This window comes from Cottoperca gobio, chromosome 7 (genome assembly GCF_900634415.1).
Source record: "Cottoperca gobio chromosome 7, fCotGob3.1, whole genome shotgun sequence".
Taxonomy (NCBI): Eukaryota; Metazoa; Chordata; class Actinopteri; order Perciformes; family Bovichtidae; genus Cottoperca; species Cottoperca gobio.
In genome coordinates this window covers 8,242,897-8,270,877 of record NC_041361.1, presented here as the reverse complement: position 1 = coordinate 8,270,877, position 27,981 = coordinate 8,242,897, and the positions used below count along the sequence as shown (strand labels likewise).

The 27,981-nt window shown below is 42.1% G+C and overlaps 2 protein-coding genes across 2 annotated transcripts; both read left to right on the top strand.

Annotated features, from left to right (window-relative positions):
- The first annotated feature begins 635 nt into the window (after positions 1–635).
- LOC115011432 (transmembrane prolyl 4-hydroxylase-like) lies at positions 636–11,817 on the top strand. The gene is given in 10 exon segments (XM_029436648.1): positions 636–1,614; positions 1,616–1,936; positions 2,290–2,371; positions 7,348–7,544; positions 7,684–7,774; positions 8,694–8,856; positions 9,028–9,213; positions 9,632–9,722; positions 9,902–10,025; positions 10,613–11,817. Coding segments are annotated over 10 exon segments (1,515 nt in total). The 5' UTR covers positions 636–1,569; the 3' UTR covers positions 10,828–11,817.
- Positions 11,818–13,072: 1,255 nt separating this feature from the next.
- On the top strand, positions 13,073–27,981 carry si:ch211-117c9.5 (sodium- and chloride-dependent creatine transporter 1). The gene is made up of 14 exons (XM_029436647.1): positions 13,073–13,575; positions 14,882–15,184; positions 19,307–19,438; positions 19,563–19,887; positions 20,264–20,396; positions 21,668–21,802; positions 21,952–22,055; positions 24,553–24,677; positions 24,800–24,912; positions 25,685–25,825; positions 26,141–26,243; positions 26,329–26,429; positions 26,508–26,678; positions 26,901–27,981. The coding sequence occupies exons 1-14, from the start codon at positions 13,545–13,547 to the stop codon at positions 27,027–27,029; spliced, it is 2,046 nt and encodes a 681-aa protein (XP_029292507.1). The 5' UTR covers positions 13,073–13,544; the 3' UTR covers positions 27,030–27,981.

Genomic DNA, 27,981 nt, shown 5'->3' with positions numbered 1-27,981 from the left:
AGCGAAATCTGCTTGCTGGTCTGGACTTCACTGCCCCCGTGTGGTTCATTTAAACGACGACAGAATGTTTTCATTCATACCCCAAATTCATTCAATGGAGAAAATCCTATAGGGAGAGTTGAAACTAGTCCCTGTATATATTGCAATAGAGATACAACTCAATAAAGGTTTATTTGATTGTTTAACAACTAGGTTGGACCAAAGTTCTAGGTGAAGAGGAGTTCATTTTCTATACAGTTACACAAAAATAAAACATGGTAGGTTTCAAAAGTGATTATGAGATTTTTAGATTATCTTTTTAAAGTTTGATAGTGTTTAGACCAAACATATTAAATTAAATTAGAATATAATTAATTCATCAATTCATTAATAAACCGATTTTGCATGTGAAGTATGCAGGCTGTACAACAATTATATAATAGTTGTCTGTGGCTTTAGAGGGAGGTTTTCTATGTCTAAAAAAACTATTATCTCAAGGCTTAACATCTTTAAGTCTTGTATACCAAACTGGGGGTACAGGGTTGGAAAAAAAGAGGGCATTTAGGATTTAGGATTTCCCCCCCCCCCCCCCCCCCCCCCAAATGATGTCCTGGGAGTGTATCATAAAGGATAATAAAATTAACAGAAAATGTAACAATTATATAATACAATGATGAATGAATGAAAAACAAATGAATCACAAAAATGTTTTGGTCACTAGTCAAAGAATGCTTGTGGGGTTTGTGGTTGCATTTGTGGGATTAGGATCTATGACCTCAGAAGTCACTGTGCGTGCAGTGGTGGAAAGCAGTCATATTCATTAAAAACAATGTTGAGGTACTTGTACTTTACTTAAGTATTTCCATTTTATGCTGCTTTAAAATTATGTTTCACTTTTTATGTTTCACTTTTTACTGCACTACATTGTTGACAGCTAGGCTTAGACCCACTAGCTATCACAATACAAAATGTTGCACCAAAACAACAATGTAATTATACTCCACTACAAAGACACAATATTAAAAAAATAGGTACATTTGTCAAATTAAAGCTAAAACCTCTGTACGTTTACTAAATAATATTAGTTGCCTTATATATTCCATCTCTTGTGTGCATGTTAAAAGTTAGTCAGTGGTCCAGACTGTATTTATGTTCTGGCGTTGACCGATAGAGGGCGCTAACGGTTTAAGGTGAGACCTGAAACGGCGGCTCTTCTGCTGTCGTTAGTTTGCCCGTTGTTGTTAGGCAGGTTGTCAGGGGCAGCGCACCAACCAGTTAAACTAGCTAACGCGGGATTAAGGGATTTTAGGTAATGATGACACATTTATTTATCAACGAAAACGATTGTCGCCATACCTTCTTATTCAGTCGAAGCTGCCCTGTTTCTTTGTGTGAAACAGCAGGGACGACAGCGTCGATTCTTCAAATCGAAACAGCCAGGAGTTTGGTTTGCCCCGTAGCTAGCTAGAATTGCTAACGTCAAGCAGCCAGCTAATGATATCAAACAGCTATAAAGTGATAGACATTGGCAGTAACGTTACCCTCTAAATAGATACCTCCAGTACTCCATTGCGGTCATTTGGTGCGAAAATGGAAGAGGCTCTGGAAGATTTAATGGAGCAGGAAGAATACGACTGGCAGCGACAAACCACAATCGTCCCTAAAAGCCCCTTTTCGCTCGACTCGAATGCACATACAGAGAAGTAGTGTCTGCTCTCGGGCTTATTTCGTTGTGGTCATGGTCTTCTTCCATGTGTATATCCTGAATGTTATCGGCCTGCTGCTGTACGTGCACTACAACAACGGCCCCGGGGATCTTGTCAGTGAAGACGGAGCCCCCTCAGCATCACTCAGCGACAGCGGAACCCCTTTGCCCCATCCTGACCCCGCTTCCAGAGAGCTACACGTGGGAGAATATAGTCAAAGTTTCAGTCTTCCTCGCATTGAGGGGATACGGGTAAGAAAACTAGCCTGATGTCATAACGATGAAATATACCATTTCAACTCAGTGAGGGGAAATCCTGCATTGCAATAAATCTGGTTACTGTAGTACATAAAAGTAACGTTTAGTAATATTGTAAACTACTCTAAAAGAATGTGTATATGTATCAATAAATAAAAGTAGTTACAGTACAGTATCAGGAGTTATTGCCTACTTAATTATAACTTCACACATTCACTAACAGCTGTAATCCCCAGCCCTGTAAATTGCATCTGCAATTTAAAGGATTGAATCTGTGATTTAAAGTGACATAGAGCTACTATAACAATGTCGTGAGTGTGTTGATAATGCTTCTCGTTCATCTCCAGGTGGGTCATGTTCAGCAGGTGTCCCTCCTGCCAGACAGAACACATGTGTTGAGGACTATGAGCTTGAAACCTCTGCTGTTTGGTAAGCGCACTGTAGTCTTTGGATATGATCTGCTGTTCATGAATAAATGGCATTTCATCAGGATTTAGAACACAACATTTAATTTTTCTCAAATACATACAAATATAGACTAGCAATATATACTTAAAATTCACAGATATGTACATTTTCTATTAAACATCTTTAATTTCTTTGACCTCCACTGCCTGGGAGACACAGTGTTGGTACTTTATGAGCTCTTTTGTGACCAGCTGACTGCATATTATCTCTTTCATAATCAGAGAAGTTTGGAAATGATTTGAAAAGACTAGACCAAGCATCATTTACATTTACAGGTATTTAGTTGAATTGTAAATGCTATGTCTATTCTTTGTCTATGCATAACTGTTTAATACTTGTTCCACATCTCAGTTCTTTTGAATTTTCTAAGCTAACACATAGTACTAGCTCCTGCATCTGTGATGTTTCCATTTGCGCGAAGCTGCCATCAGGTTCTTGTCTCGTCTTTGCCAGGCATAAGCCTTATTGACCACAAGGCGCTCCCCCTGCACTGTGCCTGTCACTAGGAAGGTTCCGCCCCGTGGGTGGTGCCGTGTCATGTTCCTGACACAGGTGGCATCCCTCTCCAGCCACAGTTCTATGCGTGAGCGGATCTGCCCACCTAACAAGGGTCCATGCTTCAGAACGTCCAGTTTGATAGCCAGCGAGAACTGAGACAGGCTTACTGGGCTATCCTCGAGCCGTTTTAGACGCAGTTTCACAACTGGGAGGAAAGCAGACAAACACAAACCATGATTGGCATCACCTTTTATAAGGAGCCGTGTGCTCTTTGCTAATGAATGGAAAATTTAGGAGACAGGATAGAAGAGATAAAATATTGTTATTACTCACCAAAATCACTCCTACAAAATGTCTCCAGTGTATCTTTTGAAGAGGAGGCCTCCTCCAGCTCGCAATCCCGACAGCTTGCCTGAGGAGCTGAAATTGCCGAAACACTAATTAAATCGTTTGTTGAGTGAAGACAACTCAAAGCATATGTGTCGATGTAGCCAGCTTCTTACCTCTACGCCCCCCTGTGTGAACAGTGCTGTTGGTGATAGAGGAGATACACATGAGATGGTCTGCAGGATACTGGTCACAGCGAAGAATTTCTGGCCAGGGGTAACCGTAACAACTCATTATTGGTGCACAGCTGTCCCGTACTGATTCGCACAAACTCCTGCACGGCGATATAAACCTGATAAAGAAGATATTGAGATGGAACATTGTCAGCTTTAAATAGATGAAATGATTTGAATCGATAGTGTAGTGGTGGGGAACAAACAAGACTGGATTGTTTTTCTAAACAGAGAGGTGCCAATGTGACAAAAAGGAGATTAAAGTGCTTTGATGGCTTGGTTTCTGTGTGAAATCAGGGACCTCTCCTCAGATACCAACACCAATTTGCATATCTTTGAAAAGGCGTTAACCCTTGATGACCCTGCTCCCATGTAACTTTGTCATTAATCTTAGTAATTGTTTTCTTAATAAAGCTAATCATTACCAGACATTCTCAGCCTACTATAAGGGTGGTTTAATACTCTGACCCTGTTTACCACTCTACAACAATAGTAAGCATTTCTATACAAAAACTTGTGAGCACTGTCCTCAAACAGTCAAACTTATAAAGGGTGAGAATATATTTGAATAGAAAATAGTTTTTTTGTGTAAACTTACCTGTCAAGGCAAATGGGCGCAAAGAGAGAGCAGAGGAAGATGCGTGCATCAGGGTGGCACTCTCTGGCAAGTAGTGGCAACCAGCTGGCACTCTGTTGTACAGCCTCAGCTGGAGACTCGTGTCCAAGGAGGTTGGGCATCCTCATAGTGTCATATCCAATATTTTGGCACAAGGCCATACCTGGCGGGATAGGGAGACAGCGAGAGGAACTGCGGGGCTCCCACAGTCCATCTTCACCTATAGAAAGCATGGACCTGAAGCCAGTAGGAGTACCAGGTTCCCCCCACTGCTCACCATCCGCTGCAGCTCCTGGTCTAGAAACACGAGTGTCTCCAAATCCAGTTTCAGTGTTGCCCTCAATACTTGCCCTGTCGCTGCCCTTGTCCTTTACTCCAGATCTTACCCTGCCCTCAGCCCTAGCTCTTCCCTCCAGCCCTGCCCTTAGTCTACCAGGACCAAGCGCTATTGTGCTGCTCGGTCCAGCAAGCAGAAGGAGAAATAGTAGTGAGGCTGAATGGGAAGACTTTCTGATAGAATTAGGGCAAAGCACTGCAGTCATTCTGCGACAGAAGAAGGAGAAGATATGCTGAAGTTTGTCTCTTGAGTGAATCAAGACCCCTGTGCAGGACAGGGTGGCAGAATAGGTGTATTTATAGTGGGCGGTGATTTGCATAGAAATGGGTAAGGGGAGGTGTAGAGAACGGTAGGGAAAAGGGGTGGGGCACACATTAATGTGTTATAAGAGATGTGGTTCCACTTTAATTTATGAGCAGATTTAAGTGTGTTTGACAGAGCTCAAGATCAGTAAGGTGGATGATTTGGCATTTGGATACTTTTGGCTGTTTGCCATTTCCATCCCCACAGCTTGTATTGAGGAAGACACTGGCCCTAATTGAGTAAAACTCCTCCACCCCTTCCATCCTGCATTTTTCCCCCAACTTAAATTTAACTACCCCCTACCACCCTGACCTCTTTGCACTTTTAAAAAAACGTTTTATCCACCTCTCCTGCTAAGAGGGAACTAATGGATGTTTTTATGAATACTTACTGCTCATGAGAGACAGAAGACGTCCATAATAACAAGGAGACAATTAAGCTGCCCACTCTAGAGCTATACTTCAAGAGAAGATGATCAACATGCAGAAACTCTAAGTGACAGAACATGTGAGACCAATGTGTCCAATGTGAGGATTTGCCTTATTTTACATTATACTAAACTGAACATGTTGGCTTTTTTTTAGTGTTGGTCATAAAAAAAACAAGACATTTGAAAACATCACGTCTGACGTTTAATGGAGCAGATGATGAATTAATTAATCAAAACAATAATCACCAGATTATCCAATACGGAAAATAATCAGTAGTTTCAGCTCTTGTGTGTGTGTGCGTGTGTGTGAGAGAACACAAACGTGTGTAGGACACAAACAAAATTGGTGTTGTCCTGCTGTGTAGCCATGGCCTGATTCCTGTTCAGACAAGCAGGTCACTTCCTTTCCGGGGGAAAGCTCAGTCCCCCTTCATTCATATCAGTTATCCAGATTAATGAGGCTTGACTGGACAATAGGGATTAACCAAGTGGGTACAGTGTAAAAGACACGGGTGACAAACAAGGTCTCTACTGTACAGGCGGCCAACCTGCCGGAAGCCTTTTATTAAGAGGGGAAATGACTGACAGGCATACATGGGTTGTTGGAAGAGAACAAGAGGGAACCATGAAACAATGATTTGTACCTTCACACTTAGATCTCAATAAATGCAATGAATGTATCTAATAGAATACATAAAATAGGACTTTTTGCTGGTCATTTTCTAGGAAATCAGAAAATCAGATGGATCTGAAACGTTGAGATTTATTCACTGCTTTGATGTGGATTGGTTAGAAACAACATTACAAATAAGTATAGTAGGTTTGAATGAAAAATGACGATACCTAATTTGATTATTTTACTAATGTGTACTAATTAATATTAGCAATTACTGACTCCCAGAAGCCCACACTGTTTCCGCCCTCCTCTGTGAGAAGTTCATTGTCGTCGCTCATTAAACCTGCCCGTGGGATAGGCTATACCACAAATGGCTCACTGGGGAGTGACAGAGGGGAATAGCTTGTACTCATTATATACACAGTCTATGTATACATTCAGAGTTCATGAGCTTAAACATGCTTAAAGAAAGCTATAATAAATTAGCATCAAGCTGTTGCTCCAAAGTTAAGTGTTTTTTTTCACACAGTTAACTTTAATGTAATAAAAAAGACCCTATATTTAACTTTCTCTAGTCTGGCTTATTACGACATGTAAATTAAAATTAATTTAGCATCTGGGCCTGATCTTTATGTACCGAACACAGATCAAATAAGAAGTGCTAGAACAATGTGCTTGCTTGTTTCAATGAGAGTGTTTTCTGAGTAGTTTATGAGATCTGTCTTGCTTTTTAGGGCCTACACATCCTTATCATACTACTATTAGCATACACTGATCAAACTATCTCAAAATTGCCCCTTCACACTGAAATGTTTGGTTAGGCAATCTCAAGTAATCCATTTAGTCTGACAGATCAAGCCTGTACTTTCAACAGAGATCTTTTAATCCACTTAAATCACACTCACTTAAATCGTCTCATGTGTACGATAAAGTTCTCTGTGTGTGTGTGTGTGTGTGTGTGTGTGTGTGTGTGTGTGTGTGTGTGTGTGTGTGTGTGTGTGTGTGTGTGTGTGTGTGTGTGTGTGTGTGTGTGTGTGTGTGTGTGTGTGTGTGCGCAGAGGTTGGGAATTTTCAGACTTGAGAAATCTTTAAATGAATTTGAAGTGATGGCAAAGACATCAATTACAATGTGACTCGTGAATCTTCAATCCAATAACATAAATAAGTTTTCTGTTTATTTGCTTTTTACCAATAAGTGGCATCACGGCTGCCTAATCGTCACGTGTGAAGGTGTGGATCACTATGCACAACAGTTAAACTGCATGTTTTTGATTAGTGTAGGATAATCCCCAAGGCACTCTCTTTGATAGATTGTATATCCTTGATCCTCACTCTAATCTTAGGCAGACAGAAGGCCTGCTGGTAATATGATAATACAAGCCTTTCATTTTGGTAATTGTGTATTTGGCTAAATAGTGTAGCAAGTCATCTGTGTAAAAAGTCATTTGACTGCCAGTTTTTCCAGTCTCTCCTGTAGATAATATAGACTCCACAGACACCATATCATTTGTATTTGCATGTTCAAGGCTGCAATGTGTCCTAACATTCCCCACTCATCTTTTTCCTGTCCCTGTCAGAGATCCCTGGCTTCCTGTCAGAGGAGGAGTGCCGTGTGGTGGTGCAGCTGGCTCAGCTCAAGGGTCTGATGGAGAGCCAGACAACAGCACCCAGCCAGGGACAAGTGGAGTCAAACCAGCCACTACTTTCTCTCAGCACAGAGGAGGTCTTCAGTCTGTTGGACCTAAACCAGGATGGGCTGCTACAGAATAAAGAGGTGACGAGAGAGAAATACCTTGTATCCATGTGCCACTGAGCTGTAGGAGGGAAATAGATTTCCAGGAAAATCAATTCTAAGTAATGAAAAATTAGATAAAGCCACTGAAATAAGAAAATAATTGCGGTCTCTCCTCCAGATTGTGAGTCACTCACGCTCTCAAGATGGAACTTGGTTGAACCCCGACAATTTACGACAGATACTCACTGGTCTGGAAGCCTGCCCAACAGGTTAGTTCCCCTGTGGCTTGTGTGTGTTTGCCGGAGTGTGTGTCAGTACATTTGTGACTGTTCTGGCTCATTCCATATTGAAACATTTGCAAGATTCTATGCAATTAAAGAGAGAGGTGCTACTGTTCACTTTTAACAGCTAGTTTGTCTTCATCTGATTTCTGTGCTGCCAAGAGAACTTTATAGCACTTTGATTACGTGAGTGTTTCTGCAAAACACCAGCTTGTGTACTGGTAAGTGGCTGACGGGTGGCTGTGATTGCGTGAGAGTCTTTGTGAGTGGCAAGGCCGGAAGATGGGTGACACTGTTTTGACCTGATGTCATTGTTCCAGGCGTTGTACACATCCCAGTCCGGATGTGCCTCATCCTATCTCATTAAAAACTGATTATTCTCCAATCTCTTTTCTTAATTTTCCCCCGGATTCCCGGATTCCCTGTATCTCTCCACTCCCTCCTCCACTACACTTTCGTTAAACCCACCGACCCACCCCCACCCCACTACCCAGCCACCTCTTCTCTGGCACCCCAGAGCTATTGTTGCGGCTGGGGCGCGGTCTCCCAGGGGAACTGATGGGGGCCAGACATTCATTCAGCTGAGAGTAACAGCATACGGTTGGACAATGGGGAAGGAATGGAGGAAAAGAGAGAGCGGAGGCTGTTATATCCTACTGTTCATCATTATATTGTCCAAGAATTTAAGATTAAATTAAACGGAACTTGAATTGTGATACTGCATAACTGAAAGACTGGTTTAAAATGTTCACAGGGCTCCATTCATGTCTGGAGTTATGACTGTATTGTTATGTCCCAGGCTCCCAGTAATGAATAAAAGAAAGTCCACTAAAGGTGTGTGTGTGTGTGTGTGTGTGTGTGTGTGTGTGTGTGTGTGTGTGTGTGTGTGTCTGTGTGTGTGTGGCAGGGATCCTGACCTTGGAGGACTTTAGACGTGTGTATGATGTGTCCCAACGCCCAGGACAACAGCAAAGCAGGAATCTCCGAAGTCGGTTCAAACAGAGAAACAAACATACGTGGCTTTACCAAGGCCCGGGATCCCACCATGTGCTGCAGACACTCAGGAACAGGTAACTACATACACACACACACACACACACACACACACACACACACACACACACACACACACACACACACACACACACACACACACACTTTGTCATGCTCTTACAATAGTAGCCCATACACTCATCATTTATCATGTACTTGTATTTTGCTCTTGTCTGTCTTTTGCTCAGACTAATCAGTCTGACACGTCTGCCTTCCACACTGGTTGAGCTGAGTGAACCGCTGCAAGTCATTCGCTATGAGAACGGAGACTTCAGTAATGCCCACCATGATAGCAGCTCTTCTCAATCAGAGACGACCTGCACGCACACACGACTGGCGGGAAACAAATCTGCTCTCACAGAGGTCTCTTGCAGGTATGATATGTATTTTCGATTTTGTTTATATTCAGTTACTTTTCATGTTTTGGTACTTTACACAGCTTTTCATTAACCACGCTGACTAATACACACGTTTCATATACATATGTATTCTCAGTTCATTTATTTGTAGATTGACTCTTGAAACTTGTTTTAGTTTATAAACCACCTGTGATTTATTCAAACATTTTATAGTGAGTGGTTTCATGATCAGTGTTAGGTGAGAAAACCATTAAATCAGTGACTGTTCCCCACGATGACTACTTTTTAAAGTATGATTTTATTCCTGAACTATTGTATTTTATTTTTGACAGCTATTCTTAGTGCTGATGCATAAAACAAAAATATCGGGTATGAGGAGACATGGTTTCATGTTTCATCTGTATTTGTTAATTCCTTCCTTTGTTTGTCCCAGGTATCTTACCATGTTATTCTACCTCAGCGCTGTACAGGAAGGTGGTGAAAGCACCTTTCCTGTGGCAGACAACCGTACATATGAAGAGCAGGTGAGCAAAGCCTCTTCTATTTTTACCAATGTGAAATGATGATAACTGTAAATTACCTTACTGCTGCTGATAACATGCAGACAGTGCTGACCCATGACAAGGAATATGACACCTAAGTGAACATAGTGTGCCAAAATAGATGATAATACACAAGCTGATTACAGTTGTCTGTGTCCTAGGCACTGGTACAGGATGGAGTTGATTTGACAGACACCCAGGAGACATGTGCCAGAGGGAACATAAGAATAAAACCTACTGCTGGTACGGCTCTCCTCTGGTACAACCATCTCTCTGATGGTAGAGGTAAGAACAGAAGGTTTTAGCTGCATCATTTGCACACACTTTACAGAGGTGACAATTTATCATAAATCTTATTCTCTGTTTTAATCCCAAAAGGTGTCGCCCACACCAATTATGTAAACATAGTGCAAAAATAACTTCTGGGAAGGAGAATCTGTCTAATTTGGAGGGGAAAAAATCAGCTGAGAGGCAGATGATGGACTGAGAGCCTGTAGGGAAACAACATATAAAGAAGTGTTGGGTCTTTACTTGTTTTCTTTCCCCTCTTTTTTTCTATGCCTCTCTATTTAAATTGTAATTTTCCTTTCTTGGTTATTTCTTTCTGTATCTCATCTCATTCAATCTGATGTGACTATCGTGACTTGTTGAAAGGATTATCTTATTGGATTCACGGAGAGCAGGCCAGCTTTGTACAAGACTGGGTGACTACTATGACCCGCGATAACAACAATCAAAATCCTTTTCTTTTTTCTTTAAGTACTAGCTTAGAAAGTCCTTTTTTTTTGTCCTTAAATCATCCATTGTTGTCTCTGATAGATTCAATCCCCCTTTCAGTAGATGCTGTTCATTTCCTCCCCTGCCTTCTGTAGGTTGGATGGGTGAGCTAGATGAGTATTCCCTGCATGGCGACTGCCCAGTCAGGCGTGGGGTGAAGTGGATGGCCAACAGTTGGGTAAATGTGGACCCAGATCACCAGCAGCAGGCCCGCTACCAGAGACTAGTTGCTCAAAGACATCGATCTAAGTCGGGCATGGAGGAGCATTACCAACCTCTCTCACACAGTGACCTCCATCAGGATCTATAGCCGGGCCTTTTCAATGACAAGACAAAGCGAACATCATTTTGCATCTATGAAGCCAGCGAGGCCTGACAGACCTTTTCATAATGTCAGATGCTGTAGTTGAAATGAAAATTGCACAAATGATAGCATCCCAGATATTGTCTCCTTTTAGTAAATGTGTCCTGCTTTATATTATGTCTCTCAAGCCACTGCTTGGATATCCACATTTACTTATTTCATTACGAAAGTTTGGTGAATTTTAATATAGATTTTGATATAGACTTGTGGTGGTCAGAATACATTGCTTCGTCACAATTAATTTAAAAATACATAAACAACAAATACATATGAACGAAACTTTTTAAAATGTACTGCTAACCTCTCTAAAATTGCGCCTTAAATCAAATATCACTTGTTCACAATAACGGATATTTATAGATACCGTGATGTGAGCTGAAAAAAAGATGCAGTCATGTCTAAGAGATGAGCCTGATTACCTGCCATCCATTTAGGTTTACTCGGCAACTGCCCCCATCGCAGCTCACTGTTATTTATTGTTATAGAATTAAAACCTTTTGTTACAAGCCATATCACAATATTCATCTGTGAATGTGTTCCTGAGGGAGATCTTTGTGAGATAATTTATGTCTGTTCTGTTCTTTAGTTTCCAGAGTTTAATGAGCTTTTATTATAAAATGTTAATTATTAAGGGTTTGCCACATCGACTGCAAATGACTGTTCTTGACCGGACAAAATGATCGCTTGTCACACTGGCTGTGGGAGGCAAGTCTTTCAGGTGTAATTCAACTTAGAGCTTTTATATTCCAACTGTTGTGTTTCTTCTCACAACTCAAAAATATTTATTTGTTTGAGAGTATTTATTTGAGTGTTATTTATTACCACGATTTAAGTTAAAGGAATGCATATTTATTACAGCTTGATGTTGCACTGAATCTGTTACTGTATTTGAATGTATTTGTTCTATGTTATGAAACATAAAGCGATGTTTTACTAGTTGTGTCTTGAGTGTGATCATCATTCGTGTGAACCTGTTTATGTAGACAATGTCCACTAGATGCCGCCCAACGTCAAATACAGCATAGCAATTTTTGAGAGTAAAATATGAGCTACCAGAAATGGTTCTCATAGTGGTATGTTTGCGAGTGCTGCACTAGCGTCCTGATGGCACAAGTTCATATGGGTCCATATAATGAACCATATATGTAAATGACATATTGGTGGCCCTTTCTTGTGTCCTGTCACTTATAATAAGTTTATGATGGCCAATGTTGCTGCACAATTAGTATGAACACAGACTCTTAAACTCTTAACTCTTTAAACCACAAAACAGGCTCTTGTAAATGTTTAATCCCATCCCCTACAGCCACAGTGCAATTGGGTTAGGGTTAGGCATCCTTCACTGGTGGGAAGGGTGGTGGTCATGGGTGGATTATGATACAATGGGGCCATTGGCACAGACATGCAAAAGGTTACACACAGACTTTGTGGTGGTTTTGTGTCTCTGTGTAGTCGTTCTGCACCTTTTTGTGGTTGTGTGTCTTTTTGCAGTTGCTTTTTGTCTCTTTGTAGTTGTTTTGTGTCTCTTTGTGGTCATTTTGCATCTCTTCCTGGTCTGTATGTGTCTCTTCAAGTAACATTTTACAGGTGAAGGTGAGGGTGGCCGCTGACAGTTTGGGCCCCTAGGCCTGTGCCCGGTAGGCCTACTCAGTAATCCATCTATTTGCTGGTTAACTACATGGGCACCAGCATACATAACCACACCACTGTGAGAGTACAATTGCCCTACTACAGGTGGGGAGATAGGAGGAGAAGGGAATAGGCAGATAAAATAACCATAACATATACCTATTCAAAACTATTCTTTAACTGACAAAGTAAACAGTTAATTTGTTTGGGGGCCACCTGGAGCCCCTTGTTGCACCTGGGGCTCCCTGCACCCGAAGTTGGGAACCCTTCTCTCGGTCCCCCCGTGACCGCCCCGAGATATAGAGCAAATAAGCAGAGCAAGACGCCACCAGACAGCGCTTTTTATGGGCATTTATCTGCAGTTATTTGTGGGATATCAGGTCAAGGACGTATGCAGTGTAATAAACCCATCCTTGTGACTCTACTCGTTTTGACTGAGTGGTGCTGCTGATGCTGTGCGCACCGCACTGTGCTGGCTTCAGCCAATCACGTCAGCCGGCGGCGAGGGGGGTGGGGGGAGGCGGAGGAAGCGTCCGTCACAGCTAACTGACCGCGGAGCAGATCACATTCTTCGTCCTTCGAACCACTGCATCATGTACACAGGGTAAAGGACTTCTGACTGGACTGTTTTAAAAGAAATCTTCACCTTAAAGCTCAGTATCATTTCCATTTAACCGTTATCCATGAGATTCTTCAGGCTTACCTTCAAGTGCTTCGTCGACTGCTTTTGAATCTCCTTTGTCAACGGCTGAATTGACCGCGGCGCTTTGTGAAATTTTCCATCTCTTGGCTGGGCTGAGGGGCTTACGTCTGATAATCTCAAAAAAATTCGATTTTTTTTATTTCAAAAAGGTGAAATAACAAACTCAGAAAATCAAAAAGACAAGTCGAGCACTGCGCACCAAGGCTGCCTCTGTGAGACCGCCGGGTGCCTTGTTAGCCGGGCACATTGATCAAACTTCAGCAGCAGCTCAACCATCAGCCGGCTTGATTTTTGAAAAATAAGATCTATTTTTGTGTCGCTACCCAACAACATGTCACCAGAGTTAAAAGAGAACAGCCAAGGTGAGTATGATACGTGACCTCGACTGCTTAATGGCTCAGTATTTACCAAATGATTCAACCACTAGCTAAAACATAACCACATGCTGATGAATTACAGCATGCCTGCTGAAGCCACTGCTTTGACATTATTCTTTGTGGACACTTAACTGCGCCTAACCTGCCCCAGTCTGTCGTTATTACCACAGTATACATACACTTCAGGATGTCTCTAAATACACTTCCCATCAGAGCTGACTCAACTGCACAGAAGTCATTTTGAAGCTAAATATGGTGTTGAACAGGTGTCACTCATGGTGAATACAGAAGACACTTAATCTTCAAACCAATCATTAACAAGTTTTAAATCAGTATCATGGGAACATTGTCTTTTAGTAAAATTAGTTGACTTATGTACACACAGCAGTCTGTTTCCAATGGAGAGGCAAGTATTTACTTGAGGGTTTATATTTTTCACATAAACCCCATCAATGCCCAAGAACAATAGCTTTTTGTTGTTGTCTTAACCTAACAAGTGATCTGTTTTGATACTGTGTGTAGCTATTCCTCACACAAGTGATACCACATGTATCCTCTTAAGAAGTTGCTCTATAGATGCTGATGCCCCCTTACCTTCCCCACTATTTCCCCCTCCTCTGTTCACATCCCACCCCCCCCAAACTGCTCTGATCTGGATTCAGCTGCCTTGCTTTGCATCCAGCACAGAGCAGCTGACGCTGGTATTGTTGATTAGATTGTCACTAATGAAGCTACACATTGCTTTTATTTGTGTTGAGTGTATGCATGCATTTGTTCAGTCATGTGTATGTGGTAAAGAGAAAATGAAAGTGACAGAGCATCTTGACATTTACCTTCACCGGTTCTCTGCTGTGTTGTACTGCAGCACACTAATCACTCTGTCTGTGTGACATGAACATCGGGGGAGGGCTTAGTGATGACAACACAAGTCAGTGCAACACGATCTTAGCCCCAAAACTTATTGTGTGAGGGCAGTTAGATACATTTCAGCACTGTTAGGGCCTAGTGGAGGTGTGTAATGGTTGGCTATAGTTTTACTGGCGCTTTATTGTAATGAATGGAAAACGTGCAGTCTCCCTCTTCCATTCAGTGCAAGTCTAGCCCAGGAGACTGTGGTTCATCTGTCTCCAGTGCTGATGTGAAGTTATGAATGTGTATATTTTATTACTCAGACTTACTGATTCCTGCTTTCACATCTGTTTGCATTCATCCTCCTTGCTTGTCACCCTCTTTCCTCTGGCTATCTGTTCTTCTTTCTCATCTGACCCTTGTACATCTTTTTCCTCCCCAGGTGAAATCAGTCTAACTCAGTTGGAGGCAGGGAACCTGTCCGAGGAGGAGGGCGGGGGGTCAGCTCGCCCTCTGGTGCCTGTGCCTGGAGCGGGGCCAGGGTGTGGTGAGGGCGGGGGGGCTGGCCCACTGCAGACCCAAGACGGGACTGCAGCTGGGACTGGAAATGGGGCCGTAGCAGTACCAGTGGTGGAGAGAGAAACTTGGACCAGACAGATGGACTTCATCATGTCCTGCGTGGGTTTTGCTGTCGGCTTGGGCAACGTTTGGCGGTTCCCTTACCTCTGCTACAAGAACGGAGGAGGTGAGCTTCAAGTGCACTGTGTAGTTAATGTAGGTCTCTGTCTTATGCACACACACAAATGAACTAGAACTAGAATGGCATATGGAGAGCACAGACCTCCGACAAGGTGAATGGTGCATTCACATGCTCCTCAGATGGTCACATTTCCCAAGTTGGGGAGTCATTCTTCCAACTTTGGTGTGTGCATGAGCTTTAACTCGTACTTTGGAAACAACATGGACGCCAAAGAAAAGATGTGTTGTATTTTATGGCTGAGAGCATTTATAACACATTGACAGGTGTTTCAGAGGTAAAGTTCAAACTTGAGGGAGCATTCACATGAATTGTCAGGAAGTAATTCTTCTGATAATTCAGACAGCACATGAGTGCAGCACAATTTGTACATCTGCCCCGTGATTTGGATCCACTCCAAAATGTGATGGGTTCTTCCTTCCAGCAAGTTTTATGAAAATCCGGCAAGTAGTGTTTCCGTAATCCAGACAAACTCAGCAGAAAAGTTATTGATCATATGATGAGTATCACTTTAAAATGTCTTAGGACCATTGTACAAGCAAAGTTCATGGAGTACATATTAAATTGTAAGTTTTTCTTGTATTACAGTTATTTGTGCATGACCTCGTCATTCAAACTATTCATACAGTCTCCCACTCAAACTGCAAAGTTAATGATTTCCTCCCATATTGATCCGTCATCGTTTCTTGCAATCTGGCCAATGAGGATGTTGTTATCCGCAAACTTAATAATTCACTTTCCTACATGTTTGGAGATGCGGTCATGGCTTTGCAGGGTGAACAAAAGGGGGCTGAGCACACAGCCCTGAGGGTCACCTGGAAGAGGTGTTTTATTTTTTAAGCTTGCAAATTTCAACATGTAGACATCCTTCCCTTTTCATGTGGTGTCATCTGACAATCCCAACAGCAGATTGGCAGATAACCAACATGGTCTGTTTGTGTGGAAGTCCACTATCCACTAAGAGAGAGTGGGACTCAGACAAGTGCTGAACTTCATGGCAGTGATTGTGTTGAATGCTGAGCTGAATTCAACAAAACACATTCTGACTTCTTTAGTACTCTTGAAATATCATTTCTATTTCAAATGTAAAAGAATTAGAGATACAGTTATCTAGCTCTTAGAATATCATACATATAATTTCAAGCATTTAAAAAGAAAAGTTTCCCTTATTGAAGAATCTTTCTGGTCAAGTCAATTTGTAAGAGTTTAGATAAACTCAGAGATTCCTGACAGTTGCTAGGACAAGTGTAAGTGAAATAGATGTTGTCGTGGAATTCAGCAAACTAAACCAAAGGGTTGTGAGAAGTGAATCTATTATACTGAAATAAAGATACTACGCACATCCAGCTGATACAAGCTGACATGAGCAGAGTATGCTCTGGTCCTAATTGCTGTAAGTAGAACAAACATAAGATGAGCATATGGAGAATAGGACAGTACAAGACAAGATGCAAATTACCATTACAATGTGACAGGCAGTAAAGGCCAGGCAGCGTGGCTTTGAGCACGTAGCTGAAAAGCAATGCCCACCCACGTGGTTTCACTTTGTGCTCTACAGCCGCCAGTTTCAGGCAGACTTAGTACAAGTTGCTCTACTGTGTTCCCACTGCTCTGTCACTGGCTTATGAGGTTATTTGCGCTGTTGTATGCCTTTCCCCACACCCTCTCCTTTTTCATCTACGCTAGCTTGTCCAAAAGTAACCTGCCCTCACTGCAGCTTTTGGCCTTGACTTCTCTTATCTCTGCCCTGCCCACGTTTCTATTTTTTTATGAGGTGATTTGTGGAAATCAAACCCGGCAGTGTGTTAGTGTATGAGTCCAGCCCACCCTCTCTCTAATGTGTGTGAGTCTTGTGATCCGTGGCTCTGATACCCACCTTCTGGTATCGTATAACAATGGCCTGCCTCACACAGTCGACCCCCTGTGCTCCTGCCCAGCACTCATGTCGCATACAAAGGTGCTCTCTCCCACTCTTATTCTGATAAGAAGGCAAATGGATATGTCACACAATAACCGTCCTGTGACTGTCCTTTCCTCCCTTTAGCATCAGCACAGGTACATCCGCATCAGTACTTCATTTTATGCCTTTTACTGACAACAACAATATGAGATAAGCGCTGGGGCCGTTTGTCGGACCTGCTTGTTACTGAAACAAGAACACACGCCATTGGAGACAGTAATAGACGAATGTACTGTAAATGGGTGGAATTAATCTCATTTATTTATTTATTTATAATTCAGCTGCTCGGCCTGATGTGTCTGGTTAGAGGTGATTTACTTAAGCCTATTAAGGTCGTGGCTCCTCAATGATTTGGCCAATATGTTGGGGTATGTCAGCACAAGCATTTCCTCCAGTCATTCCATTCACGCCTCCGATTGGATCTCTCTCTCTCTCTCTCTCTCTCTCTCTCTCTCGCTCTCTCTCGCTCTCTCTCTCTCACTCTCCCACCCCTTTCTCTCTACACGCACTCATGAATGTTTCCTTATAAGGCTGCAGCCCTCTGCTCTCAGAGAATGACAAAAAGAAAAATGATGGACTGAATGAGACACAAATTGTCAATCAATAGCACTGTTGCGGAGCCAACCAGGTGGATGCATTGGTGTGTCATTTTTGTATTTTTTGAACCTCCTCTATCACAGCGCTGTCCCAGTTTTCCTGCCTCCCTGTCCTGTGATATATCCATCTTTCCCTCCTTTCTTCTTAGCCTCTCTCTGCTCTGCGTCATAGCTGGTCATGTGACTCCCTCCCATCTGCGCACTGTGGTGGCATTACCCAGTTACACTAATATTCAAACCAAATTGTTGTGATTGGATTAAGTGAATTAAATGTCCTGTGCCAATTTTTCCGATCTTTTTCTACTGTGTATTCCTGATCACAGCAAGCCTGTACAGTATGAGAATCCAAAGCGAGATTATTTATAGAAAACATTGAGCACGAACCCATTGCCCTGGGCCAACTACTAGTAATCAAAATGAAACAAGTCCTAGATGTCTCTATTAGGACTAATAGCTCCTGCTGGAGTCTATTGTCTTTTTCCCGTCTTCATTTGATAGTCCTTCATCTGCCTCTGCTTCATGCATCTTTTAAGTTCAAGGGCAAACACTTTTGTGGAATAGGAGACAATGTGATTAACTCGTTCACTTCCAATGTATCTCTTATCTGTGGCCTTGTCTGTCCTCCCCCCGGGCTTTTGCACTTTTGTCCTTTATTGCTTCCTCCTCCTTTCAACTGTTCCTTGTTGTGTCGAATGATTGACTGGTAAGATACATGCCACTGTTTGTGCAGCTTGTGTCCTTAAAAACGTTAAACATGACTTTTACCTCAGATGTTCTGCCATTAAAGCTCTGCTAGTATAACTTGTCTTGCAAAGCAGGACATACATAACGACCCCGGTTCTAATATTTAAAAGAAAAGAAAAGACTCAGCATTGATTTTAATATGAATAGCTTAATGTAATGCTAATGAAATAATTATCTAAAGTCCTCAAGGTGTTGATTATTATTACTATGATTATCATGATCATTTTCTATTTATATTTACAAACCTCTTTCTCCTCTGTCTCTGCTTCTCTCTTTTAAGTTTACACACTTTAAACATGTCAAGGATAATCAACAAAATCAACATCTATCTAATCTCATTCCAATTCAGATTTCCTTTTACATCAACATCAAATCTGAAGGGTTCGATCATGATCTAGATCAGTCACCAAAAGACACACCTGTGAATGAACCGCTTGTAGTACATGACAATGAACTGTCCAAAAAAATTATGCTAATATTAACTTGCAAACTTTACTGTAACATGTCATTTGTTTGCTGTCTATTTAATCTTCATCAAACAACTGCTGTTTGAAATGTAAATAATGCCAAATATGTAATATGGTTAAGTGTGCAATATAACCATTACTATTTATTAATACAGCAGGAAACCTCTGTAGTCATACATTACCTGTTAGATATCCAAACCTTGCCAATGCTTTACTTAAGATCAGAGGTAATTGAGTAACACCAAATGTCCGGCCACTAGGTAGAAAGTATTAGGTAGTACGTGTTTCTACCTGCCTGTTGCTTCAGATACCATGTGATGAATATGTGTTTTGCATGTTGCAGGGGTTTTCCTGATCCCTTACTTGCTGATTGTGTTCATCGGAGGCATCCCGGTCTTCTTCCTGGAGATTGCACTGGGACAGTTTATGAAGCAGGGAGGGGTCTCTGCCTGGAACATCGCACCCCTCTTCAAAGGTACCTCTATATGTTAGTGTGTCTGACACTCCAAGAGCACATCTAATTCCTCTGAAGAAGGTGTTTTGATGCTTTGTGCTTTATGTCGAGTTGCACGTGACATTCCTCTCTCCCTCTCTGTCAGGTTTGGGCTTGGCCTCAATGGTGATAGTGTTCTTCTGTAACACCTACTACATCATGATTCTTGTGTGGGGCCTCTACTTTCTCTTCCATTCCTTCACCAACCAGCTTCCCTGGGCCAGCTGTGGACACCCCTGGAACACGCCCAACTGTACACTTGACTTCCGCCGCATCTGCCACAACCGCAGTGCTGCCCAGCTGGCTCTGCCATCATCTTCTGCCAACCTCCTCTCTACATCCTCGTTGAACCTGTCCTCAGTCCAGCTCCTTCTCAGCGGAAACTGCTCGGAGGCTGAGGGCATGCGCTCCCCAGTCATCGAGTTCTGGGAGTATGTTATACCTTGTCATGGAGTTGAGCAGCGTCTCAGCAGTCTTCAAAAAATATTTTATTGTCTAAACTCAAAGACATAAAGATTGGAATACATTCATCTACTGCCAAATTGAATTGTAGGGGTCTTGCACCACACAATGCACCGAGTTCATGTGCTATGCACACAGAGTTTGACATTGATACTGATCTAAAGTTATTTTTATGTTACAAAATTGGTCTTATATTTATTTTGTCTGGCATTTGCAAATCTTATAAAAGCCTAATTTGACCAAATATAATTCAACTTATTGTCTTTGACTCTGCCTTATGTGTTTTTGAAAAACCTTTTTTATTTGTATTGTCTAATGGACGCACCTTTGTGTTCTTCCTCCTAGACGTAAAGTGCTTCGTCTGTCTGGTGGGCTGCACGAGCCTGGTGACATCAGCTACGAGATGGTGCTGTGTCTCATAGCCACCTGGATCATTGTTTACTTCTGCATGTGGAAAGGAGTTAAATCTACTGGCAAGGTAAAGTGTTTTCTGGCTGTACAATTAATGTTACATGTGACTGTTGTGGGTTTATGGAGTGCATAATAATATTTATGGATCAGCGGGTTTACTGTATATGAAACATTACCTAACACTGTAAGGGGTTACTGAGTGCAGAGTGATATTTGCATGGCTTCATGCAAAGGTTTAAATATCTTTTCCCTTTGACCACAAATCAGCTTTGGTATAGTGAGAGGATCAGTGTCTAGACTGAAACGCATATCAGAACAAATATAAGCACACGTGTATTTTTTGAATAACCTTGTTAGATATTTGTATAGTTGCTATTTTACTCACAATTTATGTATATATGCACATAATGTTTCGGTCAGGCTATAATCCTATTATTGATCTTAATTATGTTATACATACACAATGTTCAGAATGACTTTTATTTAGTAGTATAAAAAAGACGATCACTCCTCATTCTTTTAAACCTGTGTGCTCTGATAATAAATGCATCCTTATTTTGGAGCATATGGAGATGTCCGTGTTTGCATACTTGTTTCTCCAGAGTAGCCAAAGCTCTTAGAGCGAGGGAAAAAATAATGAAGGAGATTGAGCCAGCCAGACAGCTGTAAGCCGATTAGTAACTTTCCACCATGTAGATGTTTGAGAGCTGGAAAGGGGCTTTTCTGCCCATGTTCGCCCTAGATCAAGGCAAATATGTGCTTTCTCACTACTTTGCTCCTACCATAGTGATTTAGCTGGGATTTGATGCTTCTACTAGGTAGCAGGGGGCGGCTTTCTCAGCACTTGACAAAGAATACCTTCTGGAAAGGTCTGCCAAAAACCCCTGCTATTGCAGGAGGTTTACAAATTGTCTGGCTTTCCATTTACAGGCTACCTTTTCTTCAAAGTAACATGACAGGGCCCATTACACATCTACTACAGGAAGGACCTAATGGGCTTCTACTTAAGACTTGAGTATTTGCAAAGCAGGTAATTGCTTAATCAAAGTGATAAAAACATACTTAGGTGCAGTTACATTGAAACATTTGACCATAGCTGATGAACCATGTTGACTAGCCTGTTAAATTCATCATATAACTGCATCTTTCTATGTACTTACTTCATGTAATGTGAGGAGTTTAAATGTTTTAAGGGTTTACTGTGGAGTTTTCTACTTTCACTTAATTTTTAATGCATAGCACTCAAACTTCACCTCCCCAGCCCAAAGTAAACTTTACAAATTAGTCCGACAGTATCCAGAAGTGTACTTCACAGCTCTCTTTTTCCATCTTCTCTAGGTTGTTTACTTCACAGCTCTGTTCCCCTACCTGGTTCTGGTCGTTCTTTTGGCCCATGGAGTCACTCTACCTGGAGCTTTAGATGGGATTGTTTACTACCTTAAACCAGACTGGTCCAAACTTGTAGAAGCCCAGGTATAACTTTTGTGTAAGCTTGCGTTTTAGTGTCCCATGTACATTTGTCTGTAGCAGTGTGTTGTGACAAGAACATATTGTGTATCAACATCTAAGAAACATAGTCAACAGATTGTGAAACATTATTCAGGTTATTCCGTTTGTGATAGGTGTGGATTGATGCAGGCACTCAGATTTTCTTCTCCTATGCCATCGGCTTGGGTGCCCTGACTGCGCTGGGCAGCTACAACCGCTTCCATAACAACTGTTACCAGTGAGTTTATACACAACATAAAATCAGACACCACTGTCACTGGAAGGAGGCCAACATCAACACCATCAGTCAGTCTCATGCACACTGCTGCATGTGACTGGCTAATTTCTTTCACTACAGACACTACAGGCAAAAATAGAGCAACTTCAGTACGTCTCTACTTACAATCACATGAAGTACCAAAAGATCAGTTCCTTTTTCTCCTAAAACAACCCATTCTTAATTGACACCGGAACAACCATTAGACTTGCATACACTGTATGAGTGTGCCAGGAATTAGGATAGAAGGCCCATAGACTTCCTAGCACACTACTCACATTTCAGATGTAAAGTAATTTTCCTTCATGATCAAAATAGAAGTGAATAGGTTGCCAGGAAGAAGAATAGCAGTGTCTTTATGCCTTGAATGTGTAACGAGCTCTATTCTATTTTCAGGCAATCATGCCATTATGCTTTTTGAAAGGCTGCAGAAATGTACTGGCGCAATAGAGGGTCAGTTAGGGTAAGATTGGAGTGCAGCCCTACATTACATTACATTGTCTGTTTCTAGCAACAGCTGGCCTCACTATTACTGGTTTTGTAGGCTGGTTGATGAGCTTGCATGTCTTTACCCTGCACAGTCAGATATGTAAATATGTTAAGACTCTTACAAGGCAGTTAGCTCCATAGCCGTAATAGGGATTTCATTTTCCTGTAAATCAGCACTTGCTTGCATATGTGGGATGCCCTTAATAGGAGGAGCCTCATGAATATCCTGCAATGTCACATTTTCTCTGCCCTGACCTTAATTGGAAGTTGAAAGATGAGTTCAGATTCTTGAGGTATGTAAGCTCAGCTCTGTTTCTCACAGACACTTGGAGTAGCCCGGGAATAGCTTGGGAGATGTGTAAATAAATTGCCCGCAGATGTCAATGTACATTTAGTAGAGCTCAGGACAATAGTTTGGGTCTTGTTCATTTGCTTCCAAACACATAGCTTGACTTTATGTGTAGCAGTGTAGCTGTAGGGATCACAATGTCAGTCTGTCAATCTGCTGGTCCAAGACTTTGGTCCAGAGTGAAATATCTTGAACCACTGAATAGATGGGCATGAGTTTTGATACATTAGCAGTCTTTACATGACTAATGCTAATGTAACATGATAATGTGCTGACTTTAGCCAATGTTTAGCTTGGTATTACATGCTTAACTTTTAATTCTTCATGCTTGCATGCCAGAATGTTAAATGTTACATGCTAAACACCAGATCAATAACATCCAATAGTTGTTGACACAGTTGGTAATATTTACATAATAGCACAGTAATGTTAGCATTCAGCTCAAAGCAGAGGTGAGCAAAAGTAACCTGAGGCTAAAGTACACCTTCAGGGGCCATTATACTCCGTGAGAAGTGCTTGGCGGGTGGTCGAATAGCTTTGGAAAGCCCCTGACCACATACATTTCTGACAGTTGATTAGGGGTGTCTGTGTCCGGCCATGTCTGTAAATCTCTACGTCGGCCCACTTTTATTCCACATTTAGTGTGGTCGTTCGGATCAGGTATAAACAATTTGCCTTAGCCAGGCCTGGAAGTGCAGAGACCAGACAAGCTGAGTCTGGAATGTCCTAAAATTCTTCTTCTACAGCCGATACACTTTTGATTTATGTAAATTATTGCCGACCCTTAAGCGAAATGTAAAAAATGTTCGCCTCTTGTGGTAAGTTTCAACAGTAAGTGTAAAGTTGTCTCCATCCAACAACTCTGGTTCCTGATATGTAATGAGCATTGCAGCCTCAAAGGGTTGCAAGTGAGGCTATTGACTTTTAGTCTTGTTTAATAATTGTGGTCTTGATATAAACTGCTTTGTTAACCCAAACACTGACTCTCACTTGTTTTGATTATTCACATTCACTGTACTGTTTCAGATTGATAGTCTGTATTTACGCTTGACTGAGTGGAGGTAGCTGCTCAACACAGCTGCTAGTGTCATAATAACCATCATGGTGCAACTGTTGTTTATACATTCTTCATATCAGAAAGGATTCTTGGCTGGTGTTGCTAGCTAAACTTCACTTGTCAGGATAAACAGAAGGTCATTCCTCGCTATGTAGACCGGATAACAGGGATGTTGTTGACTTCATACTTAAATGAGAATTAAATCTTCAGCATAGTTTAATGATACATGCATGCATTATTATAATGTTAGCTATATTCAGCAAGAAGTCCAAAGGGGTTTTACTTTCACTCTCTCCCTCTCAGAGACAGACTTGACATTGGCTTATTGGCTTCATGCTCTCTAACTGCCATCTACAAAGAGGACGACAGCTTTTAGAGAAATTGCTATTGATCCCCTATTCGCCGTCCCAGCCCATCTCGTCTGTTGCCAATGTTTCTCTTGAGTATCTTACTTGAGCCTCATGTTACAGCATATAATAATACATCTTTATCTCACAATGTCATTCTCTCTGTTCTGTTTCCCCTCTTCCTTCCTCTTTCGTACTCTCTGTATTTCTCTGTAGGGATGCATTCTTGCTGGCCATGATTAACAGCGGAACCAGTTTCTTTGCAGGCTTTGTGGTGTTTTCTGTGCTGGGCTTCATGGCCGCAGAGCAAGGCGTGGACATCAGTAAGGTAGCTGAGAGTGGTAAGAATACAGCTTCCCCACAATTTGGCTGCCTAAAACCCAATTCAATGAACTAAGTGTTGACAGTAAGAGCTAAATGGCTTTGATACTTTATGCTTCTGACTCTGTCTGTTAATGTGCAGGTCCAGGCCTGGCTTTTATAGCCTACCCCAAGGCTGTGACTCTGATGCCTCTGGCGCCGGTCTGGGCAGCACTTTTCTTCTTTATGTTGCTCGTACTGGGCCTGGACAGCCAGGTAATACTGATTTCTGACACATTTAAGTTTGTTTATATTCACTTTTTAAATGATTGGAGTAAGCATTTAGCTTAGAGGAACAGGAAGGTATACTTGCTTCTACATTTTGATGTCTTTTTCATTCTGCCGCACTCCAGTAGAATTGATAGCTTATCTACATTTCTTTCACTTTCCCTTTCTCACTTCCTCTCACACCAGCAGTCTAGACCCGTCACGTCCAGTTTTAGCATTGCATTTCTTAGCAGCTTTTTTATTGTGTGTCTGTTTGAGCCAGTGCCTACATCCATTGTTTTACAGCGCAGGGATTTGTCAATGAGCTTCTGTCTGATTCACACAGAGAGCATCTGTCTACTCTCCCATCCATTCATTTACTCTCACTTTCCATTCTGTCCTTCATTTTTTTCTCCATCCATCTCTCTCTCTTTCCTGCCATAGCCACATTAGCCATGCATATGCTGACGTTTCCAGTAAATGATGTAAAAATAAATAGCTGTGCAGCTGTCTTCCTCCCAACTCATTCTGGAGTTGAAATGTGTTTCGGCAAAGATACACGTAAACATTCTTGCATAGGGAGACTGAGGAGGGGTGTCTGGGTCTATCCAGAAACGTCACCTAGGGAAGACATTAAAATTACTATCACAACACCCACGCATGTTCACAGAGTCAGAAGCATGTTTCAGATCTAACTTTGCTCCCTTACCTTTGTGTCCCTCTGCCTCTCGCTAAATGTTTCACTTTCTCGTTCACTCCATCTTTGTACTCTGTTTTTCAGTTTGTAGGGGTAGAGGGTTTGATAACGGGAATCATGGACATGCTACCGCCTAAATCTGCCATGGGCTCCCTGCGGCGAGAGGTGGTAGCGGCCATCTGCTGCGTCATCTGCTTCCTGATCGACCTATCCATGGTCACTGAGGTACAGTGAGGATTTCCTTGATTCTGGACCTCATTTGGTTTATATGTATATTCGTATATGTATTATAACACAACAAACTTTTAGGCCGAATACGATGCCATTCAGAAACTACATGAAAGGCCAGTCTCTTACCTGAGCTTGAGATTGTTTTTCGATTACTTTAATGTTAAATACTTGACCTAATGTGTACCTAATGAGGCATGGGAACCATTGCCTGGAATGAACTGGGATGGAAGCCTGAACAGTGGAGACAAGGCTGGAAATAGGTCACATAAAGTATTAACAGTATGGTCCCGACTGCTGTCTCTGTTTCAGGGAGGGATGTACGTCTTCCAGCTGTTTGACTACTACTCTGCCAGTGGCATCACTCTGCTGTGGCAGGCCTTCTGGGAGTGTGTGGTGATTGCATGGGTCTATGGTGAGACAGCACAATTACAATACAAACAACACAAATTTGCAAAATTCAAAGCATTATCTCAACATCCTTATTGCACTTCTGTCAGGCGCAGACCGTTTCATGGATGACGTGGCTCGTATGATCGGCTATCAGCCCCTACCCTACATGAAGTGGTGCTGGTCCTACATCACGCCTTTTGTCTGTGTGGTAAGTGCTGCTCTGTATGTTTATCTATAAGTTCTACCTGTCAGTTTCAAACCGCTGACATTGTTTTTTTGCATATAGGCAGTGTTCCTGTTCCACGTGGTGAACTACAAGCCCCTTACCTACAACACAGTGTACACTTACCCCTTGTGGGGTGAAGTGCTTGGCTGGCTATTGGCCCTGTCCTCCATGCTCTGTATCCCTATCACCGTTCTCTACAAACTGCTGCGCTGCAAAGGATCTTTGCGGGAGGTCAGTATGCCTGGGGGAACGGTCTCACACATTCTCTCGTGTGCCTGTTTCTGTTTGTAATCACTAGAAATGTGTCTCCTTGGATACTGCCCTTGCTCTCCTGTCCGCTATTTGGTTTGCTGATTTCATCATTGCTTATTAAAGAGGGCTCATTAGAGAAGGCTGAAGCATCTGTCCAATAAACAGCTCATCATCTGTATGCCCTTGTCTTTCTCCCTGTAGCGGTGGCAGCACCTTACCACCCCAGTTTGGGGCCGACACCACCTGGAGTACATGGCCCCAGAGAGCGGGGCCAAACTGCTGCCCCCTGCAGGAACCAAGAGCACGCTACACTTTGAAAGTGTCATCTGATGAGCTGAGCCCCACAGAGTCAAGGTCGCCCTTGACATCAGCACACACAAACTACACAAAATACATGCACACCACACTGGACTAATAAGAGCAAAGTGCAGATTGGTTACACACCCCGCAGTTTTAAAGCTATATGGAAAAGCCCTTGACAAATGGACCAAAGATTAGATGGGAGAAGAACCGAAACACACCCATACCCGTACAGTCATCACATGCTGATACACGCTCTGCTCTGCTTTCTGACTCTACCTCGTTGACTCTTCCCTCTCTTTCTGCTCTCCGCCTTTGTGCTGTCCCGTCCCGTCTCGTTCTGTGAGTGTGATGTGTCCAGTGTAGCTGCGATATCTTTCCTTTTCTGTGTCTGTCTGTCAGGCTTTCAATAGCCTCATCCGTCCCCACATATCATACCATTTTGTGCTGAATGAGCAGAAACTTAAAAGATTCTGATAAAAACTTTCTAAATGAAAGACCTCATATCTGCTAATGATATGCCATGATTTGAATGTGTGTGTGTGTGTGTGTGTGTGTGTGCGCGTGTGTGTGTGTGCAAGTGTCTGTATGAAGGAGTGTGTGTTGGACCATGGCAGGGGTGTCTTCATTTACATGTGACATTGTCTTTGGCCAATGTTTGCTGCCAACTGTATTCCCTCAAGTAACTGTACAAAAACAACTTCCATTTGTAAAAAATAAAAATAATCATTATCAAAAAGAGACAATGCATCACCACTTCCAGCTGTGTGTTATGAGCTAACTTAAGTATCCAGTGTATTGTAGGGTCTGTGAATCAATGTTAACACTATTTGGAGGGGATGATGATGATCAGTATTTCCACCTTAAGAGAAGGAGATAAACTTAAAACAGAATTGTGCAAAGAGCAGGAGACTGGGTTGTGGGGAGGGGAAAGAGACTTGATGCCATGTCAGGAAGGAAGCAATAAATGACCAGAAAAAGA

Coding starts and splice junctions, on each gene's coding strand:
- si:ch211-117c9.5 (XM_029436647.1), top strand. CDS start 13,545: ATGTCACCAGAGTTAAAAGAGAACAGCCAAG. Junction 21,803..21,951: donor CCAAACTTGTAGAAGCCCAG/GTATAACTTTTG, acceptor CGTTTGTGATAG/GTGTGGATTGATGCAGGCAC. Junction 24,913..25,684: donor TACTGGGCCTGGACAGCCAG/GTAATACTGATT, acceptor TCTGTTTTTCAG/TTTGTAGGGGTAGAGGGTTT.